Source organism: Physella acuta, unplaced genomic scaffold (assembly GCF_028476545.2).
Source record: "Physella acuta isolate Inbredline_101_S28 unplaced genomic scaffold, ASM2847654v3 ptg000209l, whole genome shotgun sequence".
NCBI classification, from domain to species: domain Eukaryota; kingdom Metazoa; phylum Mollusca; class Gastropoda; family Physidae; genus Physella; species Physella acuta.
Window position 1 is genome coordinate 700,578 of NW_026731728.1, and position 18,624 is coordinate 719,201.

At 39.0% G+C, this 18,624-nt stretch overlaps 1 protein-coding gene across 1 annotated transcript in view; it reads left to right on the plus strand.

Moving 5' to 3' along the window:
• The window catches only part of LOC131937383 (laminin subunit beta-1), a 33,046-nt gene that overhangs the window by 9,030 nt on the left and 5,392 nt on the right, over nucleotides 1-18,624 (plus strand). The window contains exons 3-22 of the mRNA XM_059294768.1: nucleotides 456-1,009; nucleotides 2,251-2,368; nucleotides 9,532-9,689; nucleotides 9,797-9,917; nucleotides 10,626-10,814; nucleotides 11,127-11,306; nucleotides 11,399-11,508; nucleotides 11,680-11,826; nucleotides 12,011-12,082; nucleotides 12,173-12,328; nucleotides 13,504-13,624; nucleotides 14,074-14,201; nucleotides 14,285-14,474; nucleotides 14,654-14,797; nucleotides 15,013-15,244; nucleotides 15,406-15,569; nucleotides 15,739-15,963; nucleotides 16,778-16,977; nucleotides 17,167-17,263; nucleotides 18,400-18,591. Coding sequence (XP_059150751.1) covers nucleotides 456-1,009; nucleotides 2,251-2,368; nucleotides 9,532-9,689; nucleotides 9,797-9,917; nucleotides 10,626-10,814; nucleotides 11,127-11,306; nucleotides 11,399-11,508; nucleotides 11,680-11,826; nucleotides 12,011-12,082; nucleotides 12,173-12,328; nucleotides 13,504-13,624; nucleotides 14,074-14,201; nucleotides 14,285-14,474; nucleotides 14,654-14,797; nucleotides 15,013-15,244; nucleotides 15,406-15,569; nucleotides 15,739-15,963; nucleotides 16,778-16,977; nucleotides 17,167-17,263; nucleotides 18,400-18,591 — 3,498 coding nt within the window. The remainder of the gene's footprint in view (nucleotides 1-455; nucleotides 1,010-2,250; nucleotides 2,369-9,531; nucleotides 9,690-9,796; nucleotides 9,918-10,625; nucleotides 10,815-11,126; nucleotides 11,307-11,398; nucleotides 11,509-11,679; nucleotides 11,827-12,010; nucleotides 12,083-12,172; nucleotides 12,329-13,503; nucleotides 13,625-14,073; nucleotides 14,202-14,284; nucleotides 14,475-14,653; nucleotides 14,798-15,012; nucleotides 15,245-15,405; nucleotides 15,570-15,738; nucleotides 15,964-16,777; nucleotides 16,978-17,166; nucleotides 17,264-18,399; nucleotides 18,592-18,624) is intronic.

Sequence of the window (18,624 nt, forward strand, 5' to 3'; positions counted from 1 at the left end):
ACATGTAATTAATACATTTACCGTTGGTTTCTAGAATATTATGTTGTTTTTTTTTTTTTTACCGTCCAGTATTGACGAATGTGGGGAATGGGTGTCTAAAATTAGAATCTTTTGTAGATGGCATAAATTGATGAAATTTGAACATCACTAAGTCCTTTCTGTTGCAACATTCAATTAAATCTAAAACGAATTATGGGAATAATTTGTTTTTAACGCCTTCAGCTTTTAAACCGGTATTTAAGTTCGTGAAGGCAACATGACAGACACAAGTAATTTGTTGACGACTGTAAGACTTTTGCAGATCGTTTAAGTCGGGCTAGTGTGACGAATGTAAATAAATACGAAAAATACGAAAAATGTTTTCCTCCGTGTAAACCTTCCCCCTTCCCCCCCCCCCCCCCAGTTGATACTTGATATGAACTGGCGTGTCGTTGATTGAAATCCTAACATTTCAGGAACGTGTGGTCATGTGGGTGCTGGACCGTGTGAGCAGGGCAGCTGTTACCCTGCTACCGGCGATCTTTTAATTGGGCGTGAGATGAACTTGACCGCCTCGTCCACCTGTGGCCTGGAGCAGAAACAAAGGTACTGTGTGGTGAGCTACCTAGAGAAAGACACCAAGTGTTTCTTCTGCGACTCGCGCCAGCCGTGGGTGCCGGGCGTATCGGACGAGAGCCACCGGATAGAGAACATCATATCCTCTCTACAGCACAAGCTGCCGACCCGATGGTGGCAGGCCGAGACCGGCAAGGAGAAGGTTTCCATCCAGCTCGATCTGGAGGCCGAGTTTCACGTCACTCACATCATCATGACCTTCAAAACATTCAGACCCAAGGCCATGCTCATTGAAAGATCCTTTGACTTCGGGGCTACCTGGCAGGTGTATGTTTACTTTGCTCAGAGCTGTGACAGGTCGTTTCCTAATGTACCAAAGGGCCCCGCTAAAGGCAACTATGATGTTATATGTGACGAAAGCTACTCAGCTGAGACACCTTCCAGCTATGGTGAGGTAAGTACAAGCTCTTCATTTTCACCGTAGTTGTTTTTGTCAGGGTATGAGCTACATATGTGTTTATTCAGCTGTGCCGTTACCCTTGCTTACATGTGCAGCTTCCTGCTTGTTACCCTTGCTTACATGTGCAGTTTCCTGCTTATCGCTGACCACTGTGACAAACGTGGTCTGTAAATGACCAATATTTGACCAGTCACGGGCACCAGATTTGCTGACCACTGTGACGAACGTAGGCTGTAAATGACCAATATTTGACCAGTCACGGACACCAGACTATCCAACTTCTGTGTGTTTGTTGAGAAAATGTCAGTCTATGTTGTGTCTCTTGTAGTCCTGGGATTTCATGAGTTGTAATGGCTGCTCCAAATGTTTGCTTGCTACAACAGTTAAAGAGATCACCTGAATATGATATGGGCTTATATTTTGATATTCCCTGACTCATAGTCTTGAAGTTAAACAATCAGTATTTTTGCAGCGTACAATAGGTCTACGGGCAGGTAACACATAATGCTTCTCTGTGTCATTACTAGATTTAATTTCTCCCAACTTGGGCAGTGTTTGAAAATATAGAGGGCACTAGATATATTATTGATTGTAATTAAACTTGTTTTGTTTAATCATTCTGATTTTTTAAATTCGCGTTATCCATAGCTTGTTACACATTACCAACCTTGCCTTACAACTATCGGCAAGATTGTTGCTATTGTTTTTTTTTTTTTGTGTTTTTTTTTTTAATTTATGGCCCCGAAGAAGTTGTGTGAATCGTAGGTTGACCTCTGGCTGTACTGAACCAAGACTTGTTCTACTCAACTTGTTTAATATCTACCCTCACATATTTTGTCGGGTCTTACATCAGCCCTAGTCTACTTTTTAAATTTAAAACATCAGAGTTCATGATTCTGGTGGATTAAACTCACACAATGATATGATAGTCCATGGGCATGCATGAATATCAGGTGTATGGAAGGAAAGGGGTGGGGGAGGTAGATTGTTTAGGTTTTGTGTAGTAAATTAGCCGTCCCAGCAAGAGTAGAGCCACGCCATTCACCACAGGAAGTTACACAAACATCGTGTAGAGCTAAAGCAATGACCCAACTTACTTTCACTTTGCTCAGCATGTCTAAACATTTTTTTTTTACATTATAATATCCATTAGATGAAATGTATTTAAAGTCTCGTACTACTTATATTATGCGTGATCGCCTATTATTGTATCTGATTTGTCCATGTTTGTGCAGGTCATCTTCAAAGTTCTGAGATACTCTGGCTCCGTCCGTGACCCTTACGGCGAGAAGGTTCAAAACTTGCTCAAGCTGACAAACCTGAGAATCAACTTCACAGAGCTCCACACCTTAGGTAAGCGCCTTCACCTGTGTACATTCCTTCTTCCTGTTGTTGTTTTTATTGCAAGTTGTCATTTGGTCTTGTTGCTGTACAGGTCCCAGCTGATCAGCCCTAACCCGCCACCTGTCAGCGTGAACTACACGTCTACTTGTCTATGTTCTGTCCTACTTGTCTATGTTCTGTCGTTGTATTTCTCTAGCTCTACTCTAGTGTTTGACTGTACCAGCCGATATCTGATGTCAGCGTGAACTACACGGCTACTTGTCTATGTTCTGTCCTACTTGTCTATGTTCTGTCCTACTTGTCTATGTTCTGTCGTTGTATTTCTCTAGCTCTACTTTAGTGTTATCTCTGTCTGTACCAGCTGATATCTGATGTCAGCGTGAACTACACGTCTACTTGTCTATGTTCTGTCCTACTTGTCTATGTTCTGTCCTACTTGTCTATGTTCTGTCGTTGTATTTCTCCAGCTCTACTTTAGTGTTGTCTCTGTATGTACCAGATATTTGATGTCAGCGTGAACTACACGGCTACTTGTCTATGTTCTGTCGTTGTATTTCTCCAGCTCTACTTTAGTGTTGTCTCTGTCTGTACCAACTGATATTGTCGCGTGATTTGGATGTCCCTCACGTAGCAGTGAACAGGGTGGAGGTGTTAATTTTACAATACTTTGTTGTGTTTGCCGTGGCTTACACTCTGACACTGGGTGGAACTTTGTTTGATGACATAAACTTATTGAGTACAGCAGACCCCCCCCCCCCCCCCCCCCCACACACACATCAATCTGACACTGGGTGGAACTTTGTTTGATGACATAAACTTGTTCGTGACAAGGTGCTGAGTACAGCTGACCCCCCCCCCCCCACACACACACACACACCAGTATGCTACTTGAGAACTTTGTAGTAACACACTCCCACCCCTACGAAATAGGCACCATCCTCTTCCCTACAACTTTATTAACATTGTGCTGAAATAGACAACGAAACTTTATTACCATTGTGTCGATATAGACAACGAAACTTTATTACCATTGTGTCGATATAGACAACAAAACTTTATTACCATTGTGCTGAAATAGACAACGATGACTGCGCCTGTTAATGTGTGAAAACTAACGCAAGGCAAGTGCCGCTCTCAGAATCGGTGGCACCATTTTTACAGACTAAACTTGGACTGACCAAGAAAAACATTAAACACGCCTGATTTTCTAATATATAACGTTGTACAAAACTAGCTATGTATTTGAAAGCTTGAGCGATTTGTCGAGCTAACCTGGTGATATTTTACCATGTTCAGACACTATAATACCCAGAAAAAAACAGCTAGTTAATAGTTATAAGGATAGTCGTTAAAATCTAGACACCGACAATATCTTTTTTCGTGATCCCATTAATCTTTTGTCGTTGGGTAGAACAAAAATAAACCAGTGTCCCATGTGACTATAAATAGACCTGTTCCAGTCAGCCTGAATAAATTATCGAATGCATGTCTGGGTAGTCACAGAACTCGGGCTCTAGGCCTAGCCAAGTTGACTGCACATTAAGTCTACATACACACTTGATGATGATACCATGCCCTCTTGTACTTTACACAAAATAATACCAACGCCAAATGAATGTTACCAATATCTCATTAGACACTAATAAAGCCAATGCAAAAGATAACTGGAGATTGTATTGCCTACGTTTCCTTTGTGCCAGAACATTTATCTTAATGTGGGTCCTGAGGTATGATTATAACCTAATTACCATTTGTATACACCGGGGCTCTATGCCCACTCATGCCATTGGAATGTGACGACTTTCCATGCGTAAGGCTTTTTGAAATCCAGTCGATGCTTGATTGTTATATGATTGAAAGAGCACGTTTAGCCGTGTACTGTAAACATTAAAGAAATAGGCTACATTATTGTTATATGATTGAAAGAGCACGTTTAGCCGTGTACTGTAAACATTAAAGAAATAGGCTACATTATTGTTATATGATTGAAAGAGCACGTTTAGCCGTGAACTGTAAACATTAAAGAAATAGGCTACATTATTGTTACATGATTGAAAGAGCACGTTTAGCCGTGTACTGTAAACATTAAAGAAATAGGCTACATTATTGTTATATGATTGAAAGAGCACGTTTAGCCGTGAACTGTAAACATTAAAGAAATAGGCTACATTATTGTTATATGATTGAAACAACTAGAGCACGTTTAGCCGTGTACTGTAAACATTGAAGAAACGGGCTACATTATTGTTATATGATTGAAAAAGCACGTTTAGCCGTTTACTGTAAACATTGAAGAAACGGGCTACATTATTGTTATAATTGAAAGAGCACGTTTAGCCGTGTACTGTAAACATTAAAGAAATAGGCTACATTATTGTTATATGATTGAAAGAGCACGTTTAGCCGTGAACTGTAAACATTAAAGAAATAGGCTACATTATTGTTATATGATTGAAACAACTAGAGCACGTTTAGCCGTGTACTGTAAACATTGAAGAAACGGGCTACATTATTGTTATATGATTGAAAAAGCACGTTTAGCCGTTTACTGTAAACATTGAAGAAACGGGCTACATTATTGTTATAATTGAAAGAACACGTTTAGCCGTGTACTGTAAACATTGAAGAAATGGGCTACATTAACGACCTATCCTGGCGATCGTGTTCCACTCATCGTCCCCACAACTAATTACCTTACACCCTACTCATGTTATTTTTAAACTCAAATCTGCCATATATAGGTTTTTTATTCAAGGAAGCGGTTTATTTAAACACCATTTTTGATAGTAGGCGTATGGCCAAATTAGAAAGTATCTGAACTGCAGATCTAAAATCAGCCGTACTTATTTGATGTTTCTAAGTGAAATCTAAAGTGGGCTGTACTTGTTAAATGTTTCTAAATGAACACAGCTGGTAAATTCGTGTTGATTGAAGTTGGCTACTTACCGTTGAAAAGCTTCAAGCGCTCGACAAGTTGTGAAGGTTGTCTTCTCAATGACACTGTGACCCTCCCTATCAAACGTGTACACTAGACGATTAGACCGCAATCTTAGGTAGATACCCAAGGCAGTGTCAGCTGTTTGTGGCAAGCTTATACCCAGATGTAAGGAGATGCTCAAGTTCGAATGAAACGAGAGAGAAAACAATTATTAAAGTTTAACTTCTAAAAAACTGTTCCAGTTTATTTTAAGGCCACATTTAAAATATCTTTTTTACCCTCCCCATTATTCTACTTAAGAGTATGTTTGCTTCATATCAGCAAAACTGCGCATACAATGAAGTGCGCATTTTAATCTGTTTGACTGAGAAAAAAGAAATATAATTTCTTGCATTTTGTGATTATTTTTTCCTGGCGTGCTGCGTCAATTATGCTGATGAAAGGCATAAACCGTTTAATTACATTGCTTAGACCTCATTCCGTTGATGTTCTTATTGTTTCTTTTCCGTAGCACACAGGTGCGTGTAGACAGGCCACGGAGTGCTTGCTCACACATTTTACCTGTACCGACAGGAAGAATGGAAGTGTGGATTAGCTTGAATCAATTGCTCACACACATGAGCTGTACCGACAGGAAGAATGGACGTGTGGATTAGCTTGAATCAATTGCTCACACACATGAGCTGTACCGACAGGAAGTGTGGATTAGCTTGAATCAATTGCTCACACACATGAGCTGTACCGACAGGAAGTGTGGATTAGCTTGAATCAATTGCTCATTCACATGAGCTGTACTGACAGACAGGAAGAATGGAAGTGTGAATTAGCTTGAATCAATTGCTCACATGAGCTGTACCGACAGGAAGTGTGGATTAGCTTGAATCAATTGCTCACACACATTACCTGTACCGACAGGAAGAATGGAAGTGTGGATTAGCTTGAATCAATTGCTCACACACATTACCTGTACCGACAGGAAGAATGGAAGTGTGGATTAGCTTGAATCAATTGCTCACACACATGAGCTGTACCGACAGGAAGAATGGAAGTGTGGATTAGCTTGAATCAATTGCTCACACACATGAGCTGTACCGACAGGAAGTGTGGATTAGCTTGAATCAATTGCTCACACACATTACATGTACCGACATGAAGTGTGGATTAGCTTGAATCAATTGCTCACACACACATGAGCTGTACTGACAGACAGGAAGAATGGAAGTGTGGATTAGCTTGAATCAATTGCTCACACACATGAGCTGTACCGACAGGAAGAAGTGTGGATTAGCTTGAATCAATTGCTCACACACATGAGCTGTACCGACAGGAAGAAGTGTGGATTAGCTTGAATCAATTGCCTTACTTAAGCAGCCTAGGGCACTGGTTGCACTGTTGACACGGCTTGTTAGCATTATCTCCACACATTGTTGAAATGACTTCACGTCCCAATGGCTGACTCAGCTGGTACCTTTCTTGTAGCACGCTTTCATCTAACGGTTCTTAATCGCCTCACTTAAATCACCATGTTCTAGTACTTGGTCCACTTCTAATACAATTTATTGTTGCGGTGTGTACATTTTATAGGCCTGCGATAAAAAAAAAACCCATTCATTTTTTATTTCTTCCCTCCATCTTGTCTGTCCTTTATATTTTCTCTCCATTCCACCAACACACTGGGTGTTGCCTTTTACTACACGAGCTCACCAGTGCCTGAGACAAACTCTTTCTTTATCCTCTTTCTATATTGCTGTCACTACTTTGTGGGACCATGGATGGACGGGTGTATTGTACCACAGCCATCCCAGGTTTATACCCTTTAAATACCTACACGACGCTGAACTAACACATGTTGTATCAGTACATTTATATCCCCCCCTGACACATAAACACGTTGTTGGTGAGCTAGATCTGTGTAGCCTGTACATTTGGTTTGAAGCGTGTATTGTGGCTGCTACTTGAATGAGGCGAATGATTGACAGCTCCAATAGCTCTAACATCCTGCAGCATGGTTACAGGCACTGTTGCCGTGCACACCTGCGTGCACTTACATCTTAGAAAAACATACCGGTACCGCCATCACGTGGCTGGAGTTTTTTCCTTCATCTACTTAAGCTGCAACAGTCAAGGCTAAGTCTCGCTGCTTACCGGTGTTTTGATCAAACCCCGCACGCGTTACATATTTGTCAGCGTTACTTCCTTCTCTTCCCACGGTACTGTTTCTAAATGTCTTTTAGAGCTACCGATGTACTGTTTGCTTGTTGTGAGAGAATTGTATTTCACTATTAAACACTGTCTTATATTTTATTTTCCACAATAGAGCGTTTGTAACTTGAAAAAAAAAGTGCACATGTTTTCGCAAGTCATTTGTTGTTTTTTTTTATAAAAAACTTACGTATCTTACAACAGGCCTTTAAATTCAACAGAATTTCCGAATCTTGAGTAGAATTTGTTCTGTTGTAAAGTTGTTTTTTTTTAAATCTCACATTCAAGATGTTGTCGTCCACATGCTACTGTGGTGACATCTTCCTGTTTCTACCTAGTTTCTTCACCGTCACGTGCACAACCGATAGAGCTGACTTACTTGACCACCAACTTCCATTATTCTTTTGTCGGTATGAGCTTAAATAGCGACAGCCTTGAAATAAGTTTTTACTTTCTTAGCCGAAATAAAAGAAAGAAAAGTGGTTGTGGTGGTTATTTTTTTTATCATTTACCGAAAATTACTCTAAACTTGATATCAATGGTATACACTTTTAAAACCATTTAACTTTGTATATTGCTCTTTTAAGTACAACACTATGTGGATATGGCTAATGGGGGAGTTCCATAATACACGCCACATATTATCAAGTGTAGACTGTTGTAACAGATGACAGACCTGTTGTAACCGATGACAGACCTGCTGTAACAGATGACAGACCTGTTGTGACGGATGACAGACCTGTTGTAACAGATGACAGACCTTTTGTAACAGATGACAGACCTGATGTGACATATGACAGACCTATTGTAACAGATGACAGACCTGCTGTAACAGATGACAGACCTGTTGTAACCGATGACAGACCTGTTGTAACAGATGACAGACCTTTTGTAACAGATGACAGACCTGATGTGACATATGACAGACCTATTTTAACCGATGACAGACCTGTTGTAACAGATGACAGACCTGTTGTAACAGATGACAGACCTGATGTGACATATGACAGACCTGTTGTAACAGATGACAGACCTGCTGTAACAGATGACAGACCTGTTGTAACAGATGACAGACCTGCAGTAACAGATGACAGACCTGTTGTAACAGATGACAGACCTGTTGTAACAGATGACAGACCTGATGTGACATATGACAGACCTGTTGTAACAGATGACATACCTGATGACATATGGCAGACCTATTGTAACCGATGACAGACCTGTTGTAACAGATGACAGACCTGTTGTAACAGATGACAGACCTGATGTGACAGACCTGTTGTAACAGATGACAGACATGCAGCAACAGATGACAGACCTGTTGTGACAGATGACAGACCTGTTGTGACAGAAGTCAGTCCTGTTGTGACAGATGACAGTCCTGTTGTGACAGATGACAGTCCTGTTGTGACAGATGACAGTCCTGTTGTAACAGATGACAGACCTGTTGTGTCAGATGACAGACCTGTTGTGACAGAAGTCAGTCCTGTTGTGACAGATTACAGTCCTGTTGTGACAGATGACAGTCCTGTTGTAACAGATGACAGACCTGTTGTGTCAGATGACAGACCTGTTGTGACAGATGACAGACCTGTTGTAACAGATGACAGACCTGTTGTGACAGATGACAGACCTGTTGTAACAGATGACAGACCTGTTGTAACAGATGACAGACCTGTTGTGTCAGATGACAGACCTGTTGTGACAGATGACAGTCCTGTTGTGACAGATGACAGTCCTGTTGTTATTCCACCCCACAAATTATCTCCTCTAGTAACTGGAATGTGTAAGTAGGGCAAGTAAACAAGTGCCAAGACAGGAAAACCACCCTCATGTTTTGTATACAAACAGCTGGATTTATGTTCTGCTACTTAGGAATATATTTGTCATAAATGTGTTTAGTACAATATTCAACACTGCAGCATCACACATGTATATGCAGTAGTAAAATATTTGTGTTCAATAGGATATAATCTATAGGTTAACTTAGTGGTGAAAGCTCATGTTACCAAATGTGAAACTTTTTTTTCAGGTGACACATTGCTGGACACTAGGCCTGAGGTGAAAGAAAAGTACTACTATGCTTTAAGTAACGTTGTCATCAGAGGAAGCTGCTCTTGTTACGGACATGCCTCAAGATGTGTGCCAGTGCCTGGGTACAACAGGAGTGAAGAGAGCATAGCTCACATGGTAATTGGCAATCTTTCCTTGTTGGTACAACATCACCTACAGCCACATGTCCTGTTTGGTCATTGGAGAAAAGATGCCATCTTTAAAAAATCCTCTGTTTGTTTTAGGTCCATGGTAAATGTGAATGCACACACAATACTAAAGGGCATAACTGTGAAGCGTGTGAGGACTTCTATCATGATATACCTTGGGGTCCCTCCAGGATCAATAAACCTTATGTTTGTAAAAGTAGGTGCCACTTTTTTCATCTAATCATCATCAATAAACCTTATGTCCATATATGTAAGGTGCCACTTTTTTCATCTAATCATCATCAACAAACCTTATGTCCATATATGTAAGGTGCCACTTTTTTCATCTAATCATCATCAACAAACCTTATGTCCATATATGTAAGGTGCCCCTTCTTTCATTTGACCATCATCAACAAACCTTATGTCCATATATGTAAGGTTCCCCTTCTTTCATCAAACCATCATCAACAAACCTTATGTCCATATATGTAAGGTGCCACTTTTTCATCTAACCATCATCAACAAACCTTATGTCCATATATGTAAGGTGCCCCTTCTTTCATTTGACCATCATCAACAAACCTTATGTCCATATATGTAAGGTTCCCCTTCTTTCATCAAACCATCATCAACAAACCTTATGTCCATATATGTAAGGTGCCCCTTCTTTCATCAAACCATCATCAATAAACCTTATGTCCATATAGGTAAGGTGCCCCTTCTTTCATCAAACCATCATCAACAATCCTTATGTCCATATATGTAAGGTGCCCCTTCTTTCATCTAATCATCATCAACAAACCTTATGTCCATATATGTAAGGTGCCCCTTCTTTCATTTAATCATCATTGCAGTACACAGTGAGGCCATTAACAGTGAAAACTTGTCTTTGGGCAATGTACTAACCTGTATTTGTTTCCAGAGTGCAACTGCAACGACCATGCAACGTCCTGCCATTTTGATGCAGCTTTGTTCAAAGCATCAGGAGAAAAAAGTGGGGGTGTGTGTGACAACTGTATGCACAACACTCAAGGCATCAACTGCCAGGAGTGCAGGCCCTTCTTTTATCAAGATCCAACCAGAGACATCAGGGATCCAGAGATTTGCCAGCGTGAGTTTGACATTGACATAAAAATTCTTATTTAGCAAACATTTCATTTTCTTTTTAACCTCTTTCTATAATATTCACTTTTAATTCATGATTTCTTTTTCTACAAGTGATTCTTCAATTAACCTGATTGTATCCAATGATTCTTTAATTAACTTGACTGTATCAAATGATTCTTTAATTAACCTGATTGTATCCAATAATTCTTTAATTAACCTGATTGTATTCAATAATTCTTTAATTAACTGTATCAAATGATTCTTTAATTAACTTGACTGTATCAAATGATTCTTTAATTAACTTGACTGTACCCAGCTTGTGACTGTGATTCCTATGGTTCCCAACGCAATGGATTATGTGAACAGACAACAGATGAAATAGCGAAGACAGTGGCAGGAAGATGTTTGTGTAAACCATTTGTCGCTGGCCCTAGGTGTGACCGCTGTATAGAGAACTACTGGAACCTCAGGCAGGATAATCCTCTGGGCTGTGAACGTAAGCTGCTTCAAGTAATGCTCTCCTACCATCTGTAGTAAAACCTGAATAGACCCCCTAGATCACTCACACTTGTGCTTTATCTTATCCAGCTTGTACCTGCAACCCTAATGGAACTGTCCCTGATGTGGGTTGTGATATAGACTCTGGTCTCTGTAGGTGTAAGAGATATGTCACTGGAAAAGATTGTGACAGGTGTTATGTAGGTTGACATTTTATCCTCATTACCTAATGCCAGTTTATGTTAAATGTTTTTAAAAAATGTATCTGTACCAACCTATCTAAAGAAAGTTTAAAATCCCTTATATTATACTTTCTCTGTAACCTTTGAACCCAAATTTGGACTAAAGCTATGAAATGTTGACATCTCCAGCCAGGGTACTATCAGCTGAGTCGAGACAATCGCTATGGCTGCAAACCCTGTCACTGTGACATTGGTGCCTCCCTCAGCTTCACCTGTGACTATGATACAGGCAAATGTCCTTGTCGGCCCAACATCAGAGGCAGAGACTGTAAAGAGGTAAGTACACATCTTGTACACATGACAACCAAACTTGTATGGTAATGCTATTTATTCAATGTTTACCCACTAGTAAAAATGTTGGTGCTTAAAATAAGATTAAATACCGACCAGGTAATAAAATATCTGTATGTAATACTGACCTTATGTTGTACCTAATGGCATTATTTTGTATCTGAAACAGGTTGATCCTGGATATTTCTTTGCTCATTTGGACCATTACCTATTTGAAGCTGAATATGGAAAAGGCAGCGGGGTTAGAAATATTTTATTTACAATTATCAATTTATCCAAATGTTTTTATTTTTACTTACAACCAGCTAATACATACTTAATCCATTTTTAGAATGCCCGTATTTATGCTAGAGAGCCAATCACTGGTCATTCCTATTGGACTGGACTAGGCTACATGCGAGTTATGGAAGGGGACAGTATAGAATTTACTGTATCTGGACTACCTTTAAGCATCAACTATGACATAGTCATCAGATATGACCCCAGGGTAGGTTCATTGATTTAAATTGATATATTTAACCTTAAGATTACACAATCAATTTATAAAGCATTGAAGTAATGCAAAAAAAATTTTTAGTATTTAATGTGCTTTTATGTTACTGATATATAATGTTTTCATGTGGTATTAAGTTATCGAATCATTCATGTAATCTCTATCCATTTTACATGCTTCTTGGATATAATTGTAAGTTGATATTATGAGATATGATTTTGTTTTTTGATTGTTTTTCTTTAACCACTTTAAGTTCTTTTTGGATTACTTTGTTTTGGACAAAAAAATTAAGTTAACAGTTGTTGCGTTCAGCATGACATTTTTATCAGACATCTTCATTTAGCTTAGTAAAAGTAATCACAAATCCACATGTAATCAGACATCTTGATTTAGCTTAGTAAAAGTAATCACAAATCCACATGTAATCAGACATCTTGATTTAGCTTAGTAAAAGTAATCACAAATCCACATGTAATCAGACATCTTGATTTACCTCAGTAAAAGTAATCACAAATCCACATGTAATCAGACATCTTGACATGGCAAAGTAAAAGTATAATCCACGTGTAATCAGACATCTTGATTTACCTCAGTAAAAGTAATCACAAATCCACATGTAATCAGACATCTTGATTTAGCTTAGTTAAAGTAATCACAAATCCACATGTAATCAGACATCTTGACATGGCAAAGTAAAAGTATAATCCACGTGTAAGATAAGTTGTATAAACCAAAAGAATCTGTTACATATCTGAGGTCTGTGTTTAGTTGGATCAGTTTATTTACACTGATACATGTTGAATTTTTCTTCCTGCATTTTGGAAGGATCCTATATTTTTTAAATACTGATTTTAAACTCTCTTTTTTATATTTGCATGTTACTTACTATTATTTTTAAAATTTATATTTTATGTTTGAAAATGAAATATTTTGTTAAGATACCATGTGCATAATTTGATTCTATCCAAGGGTCTATTGTGTAGCTACAGTTGTAGAAAATTGAAATATTTTGTTAAAATATGTGCATAATTTGATTCTATCCAAGGGTCTATTGTGTAGCTACAGTTGTAGAAAATTGAAATATTTTGTTAAAATATCATGTGCATAATTTGATTCTATCCAAGTGTCTATTGTATAGCTACAATTGTAGAACATTTCTGTTGTCCTAGATGCCTGAAACTTTTGAAGATGTGAAAGTTACAGTGATTAGACCAGGTCAAGTGGACCCTAATGGACTGTGTGGGGACTACAGGCCCAGAGATGACCTGAAGACAGTCTCTCTGCCACCAGGTAGGCTGCACATTCTGTAACCTAGAATTGGATCCTATTGAAAGGCTTTAATAAGGCTGTACTGTAACAAAGTAACCTATAATTGGATTCTATTGAAATGCTTTAAGGCTGTACTGTAACAAAGTAACCTATAATTGGATTTTATTGAAATGCTTTGCTGTACTGTAACAAAGTAACCTATAATTGGATTCTATTGAAATGCTTTAAGGCTGTACTGTAACAAAGTAACCTATAATTGGATTCTATTGAAATGCTTTGCTGTACTGTAACAAAGTAACCTATAATTGGATTTTATTGAAATGCTTTAAGGCTGTACTGTAATTCTATCTTCCCATATTGTAAACATTCATATCAAATTTTTGTTCTAAAATTTCATCTTAATTTGAATGTAAACTCGAGATAGAATCAAAATGCCACTTTGTACTGAAACTCCCTCCTCTCCTCTGAAGGCACACGCTACTACTTAGTATCACCGCCATCGTGTTTGGAAGATAAAACCACATACACCATTAGAATAGACTTTAACGCCTACAAGTCAGGCCAGTCCAATCCAGATGCTACACTCTTGATAGATTCTGTAAGTACCATCTTGAGATTTTCTTCCGTAGTGAAACAATGTATTTCTGGTCGTCTGATCCGTGACTGGCCATCTGTTTTCAGATTGTTTTGGTCCCCAATACTGAAAGCATTCCTATTTATCAAGGCCGTGGACTACCAGAATACATGAAAAATGAATTCTTGTATCACAGATGTGATACAGCTCAGTACTCTTCATACAGACAAACTCTACAGAGAAACTGCCCAAAGCATATTTTCTCTATCTCAGCTATTTTACACAATGGAGCTTTAGGTAAGTCTTAACTCTGGCACAATCATACAAACAAATTTCATGTGGGAAAGTATTGTAGTGAGTGTAGGATATCATTGTTAATATTCAACAACTGTTATTTAAAATAATGTTTGTGATGTATTGGTCTATTGAGTGCTATGAAAACTATTCAAAGATTTTTGTTCCAACCATTGCTCTAGCTTGTGAGTGTGATGTGACTGGCTCAGTTAGCCTTGAGTGTAACCCAAGTGGTGGACAGTGTGAGTGTAAGCCTAATGTAGTGGGCAGGAAGTGTGACCAGTGTGCTCCAGGCACCTATGGATTTGGACCCAATGGCTGCACACGTAAGAAAAAGTTTATTTTCTCCTAGCTGCCTAGTACTTTAGATTAAAAGTAAGTTTATTGAAGTATTTGTGTAGTCATAGTTGCCTCATATTGAGGTGAACTTAATATTTCTGTACTAGCATGTAGACATAGATAGTTCCTTTGTGTTGAAGTTTGAACTGTTATAAGAGTGTTACGCTACTGGCATGTAGAGGCTTTGTGTGCAACTTTTCAGCATGTAACTGTCATGAGTTTGGTGCCAGAGACAAGTTCTGTAATGAGCAAACTGGACAGTGTACCTGCAACCAGAACATTGGTGGCCGTGCCTGTGACCAGTGCAAGGTTGGCTTCTGGGGGTTCCCACAGTGCAGAGCCTGCCAGTGTAACGGCAACGCTGAAACCTGCGACCCACTCACTGGGGTCTGTATAAACTGTCGGGACTTTACTGCTGGTGATAACTGTCAGAGGTATGGAAACTATTGCCCGTCTTTAAAACATCACAGAGTAACATTTCATTCAATTCACAACTTGTCACACTTGTTACTGTTTACTTGTGTGTTTGTAAGTATGATTTTCATTATGGCAGAACATGTGGTCTAAATATTCCTTAAACCTTTCACCATTCTAGCTGTGACCAAGGCTATTATGGAGATCCCAGAATTGGTGTTCGTGTCCCATGCAAGCCTTGTATGTGTCCCAATGGCCCAACCAGCTCCATTCAACATGCAAACTCCTGCTCCTATGATCCCCGCTATCAGGAAGTTTATTGTAACTGCAATCCTGGGTATTCAGGTAAACATTATTTTTATTCCAGCTTTTATGTCAACAATTTTTCCAAACTTCCAGCAGGATCCCCTAGTCATAGGGTATATTTGAAGCCTTTTTGCGTAGGATGAATTTTGTTTGTCTGTGAGATACAAAGAGAAATGTTGATTCATCAGCCATCTTTTCCCTTGAACAGGCCGCAATTGTGAGACCTGCATAGAAAACTACTATGGTAACCCAACTGTTATTGGAGGTGTATGCCAGCCTTGTGTCTGTAACAACAACATCAACGTAGACGACCCGGGGAGCTGCAATGGCTTAACTGGAGAGTGCCTGAAATGTCTCTACAACACTGAAGGCTTTGCTTGTGAACATTGTCGCAATGGCTACTTTGGGGATGCTACCAAACAGAATTGTGCTCGTAAGTATTGGTGTCTACAGCTCTAAAGTATTGGTTGTCAAAGTGTGCTCAGACAAATATTCATTTGAAGGCCTGAGTTCAAATCTTACAACCCCTCCTATGCTTACCTTTATTTGGCCAGACAAGAAAAGATATTTACTTCTTGGACAGCCACAAAATAGTTTTGATTCCCTAATTTCATTCAAAGATTAAATGCTAGATTACAGAAAAATGGAGTCTTAATGGCAGAATTATTTACAAATATTAAGTAAAAACCAAACTTTTCAAAGTTCCAACACATGGCTCGTACTATTCAGATACATTTTTTTTAAAAATGCAAACAGAAGTTTTTCATCACTCGAATTATTTTTTTTTAGATTCCTATTTTATTTACATTATAATTTCACCAAATATTTTTTTTGTTTCAAATTTCTATTAAAAATTAAATTAAAAAAAAAAGTCTTTAACAACTTAACTGCTGATTGTACAGTGAGTTCAGTGAATAAGTAAATAAATTGTATTATTTTTGTCATTTAGCAAATTTTCAAATAATCTCATTATCAGCTAGACTGTTATTAACATAAATACCATCTATCAGTATGAGACAGTAGTGTCATAAGATATCTGGGATTGTGGTGATTCAAATTATCTGAATTTTAGTATATCAAATCTTTAGCGAAGGAAGGGGGTGATGACACCATCAACTACCCCACCTGGTGTCACCAGACTGTGACACCACTTATGTGCATAGTACTTTATCAAGATTGGTACATAGCAGATGACAACTAGCAATAAAATCACCTTTGGGTAAATAATGTCACAAAATCTTTTTCAGGTTGTGTCTGCCATTCTTTAGGCACCAACTCTTCTTTAGGAGAGTGTGACAGGGATTCTGGTCAGTGTCCTTGTTTCCCTAATGTCATTGGTCAGAAATGTGATCAGTGCAGCCCAGCCCACTGGAACATCAACAGCAAACAAGGCTGCACTGCTTGTGACTGCGATCCCTCAGGCTCTACAAGTCTAGAATGTAACCAGGTTAGTCTTTTAACTTTGACATGGACATCATATAACATGTATCATCATAAGCTCTCAATAAAGTGTTTAAATGGTTCGAAACTTGCACTAAAGATGTCTAACCCATCATATAACATGAAGCACTGAATAAAGTGTTTAAATGGTTCAATTAGCAACTTGCACTAAACATTTGTCTTATTACCTCACTAGTTCACTGGCCAGTGTAATTGTTTAGATGGAAGAGGTGGACCCAAATGTGCTGACTGTGAGGATTTCTTTTATGGAGATCCTACTGAAGCGTGTTTTCGTAAGTAGTTGTATTTGTATTTTTACATGGCACCATGGTAATGGTGTAAAAGTAATTCAGTGTTAGTTCTTAGATATTGTTCGCAACCTTACGGTGAGACGATTGCTAATGTTTCTGTTGTTGACAGCCTTACAGTGAGACCATTGCTAATGTTTCTGTTGTTGACAGCCTTACAGTGAGACCATTGCTAATGTTTGTGTTGTTGACAGCCTTACAGTGAGACCATTGCTAATGTTTCTGTTGTTGACAGCCTTACAGTGAGACCATTGCTAATGTTTCTGTTGTTGACAGCCTTACAGTGAGACCATTGCTAATGTTTCTGTTGTTGACAGCCTTACAGTGAGACCATTGCTAATGTTTCTGTTGTTGACAGCCTTACAGTGAGACCATTGCTAACAATGTTGACAGCCTTACAGTGAGACCATTGCTAATGTTTCTGTTGTTGACAGCCTTACAGTGAGACCATTGCTAATGTTTCTGTTGTTGACAGCCTTACAGTGAGACCATTGTTGACAGCCTTACAGTGAGACCATTGCTAATGTTTCTGTTGTTGACAGCCTTACAGTGAGACCATTGCTAATGTTTCTGTTGTTGACAGCCTTACAGTGAGACCATTGCTAATGTTTCTGTTGACAGCCTTACAGTGAGACCATTGCTAATGTTTCTGTTGTTGACAGCCTTACAGTGAGACCATTGCTAATGTTTCTGTTGTTGACAGCCTTACAGTGAGACCATTGCTAATGTTTCTGTTGTTGACAGCCTTACAGTGAGACCATTGCTAATGTTTCTGTTGTTGACAGCCTTACAGTGAGACCATTGCTAATGTTTCTGTTGTTGACAGCCTTACAGTGAGACCATTGTTGACAGCCTTACAGTGAGACCATTGCTAATGTTTCTGTTGTTGACAGCCTTACAGTGAGACCATTGCTAATGTTTCTGTTGTTGACAGCCTTACAGTGAGACCATTGCTAATGTTTCTGTTGTTGACAGCCTTACAGTGAGACCATTGCTGTTTCTGTTGTTGACAGCCTTACAGTGAGACCATTGCTAATGTTTCTGTTGTTGACAGCCTTACAGTGAGACCATTGTTGACAGCCTTACAGTGAGACCATTGCTAATGTTTCTGTTGTCGACAGCCTGTGACTGCAACAAACAGGGCTCCACATCCCTACAGTGTGACCGTAGAACTGGCCAGTGCAGCTGTGTGGCTGGAGTGACCGGCTACAAGTGTGACCGCTGTGCTCGTGGAACTACTGGTGACCTTCCCAACTGTGTCCCTTGTGGTGAATGTTTTGACAACTGGGATAAAATCATCATGGAGCTTCAAGGTGGGGAGCTTACAGCTACCATTTTTAATTTAA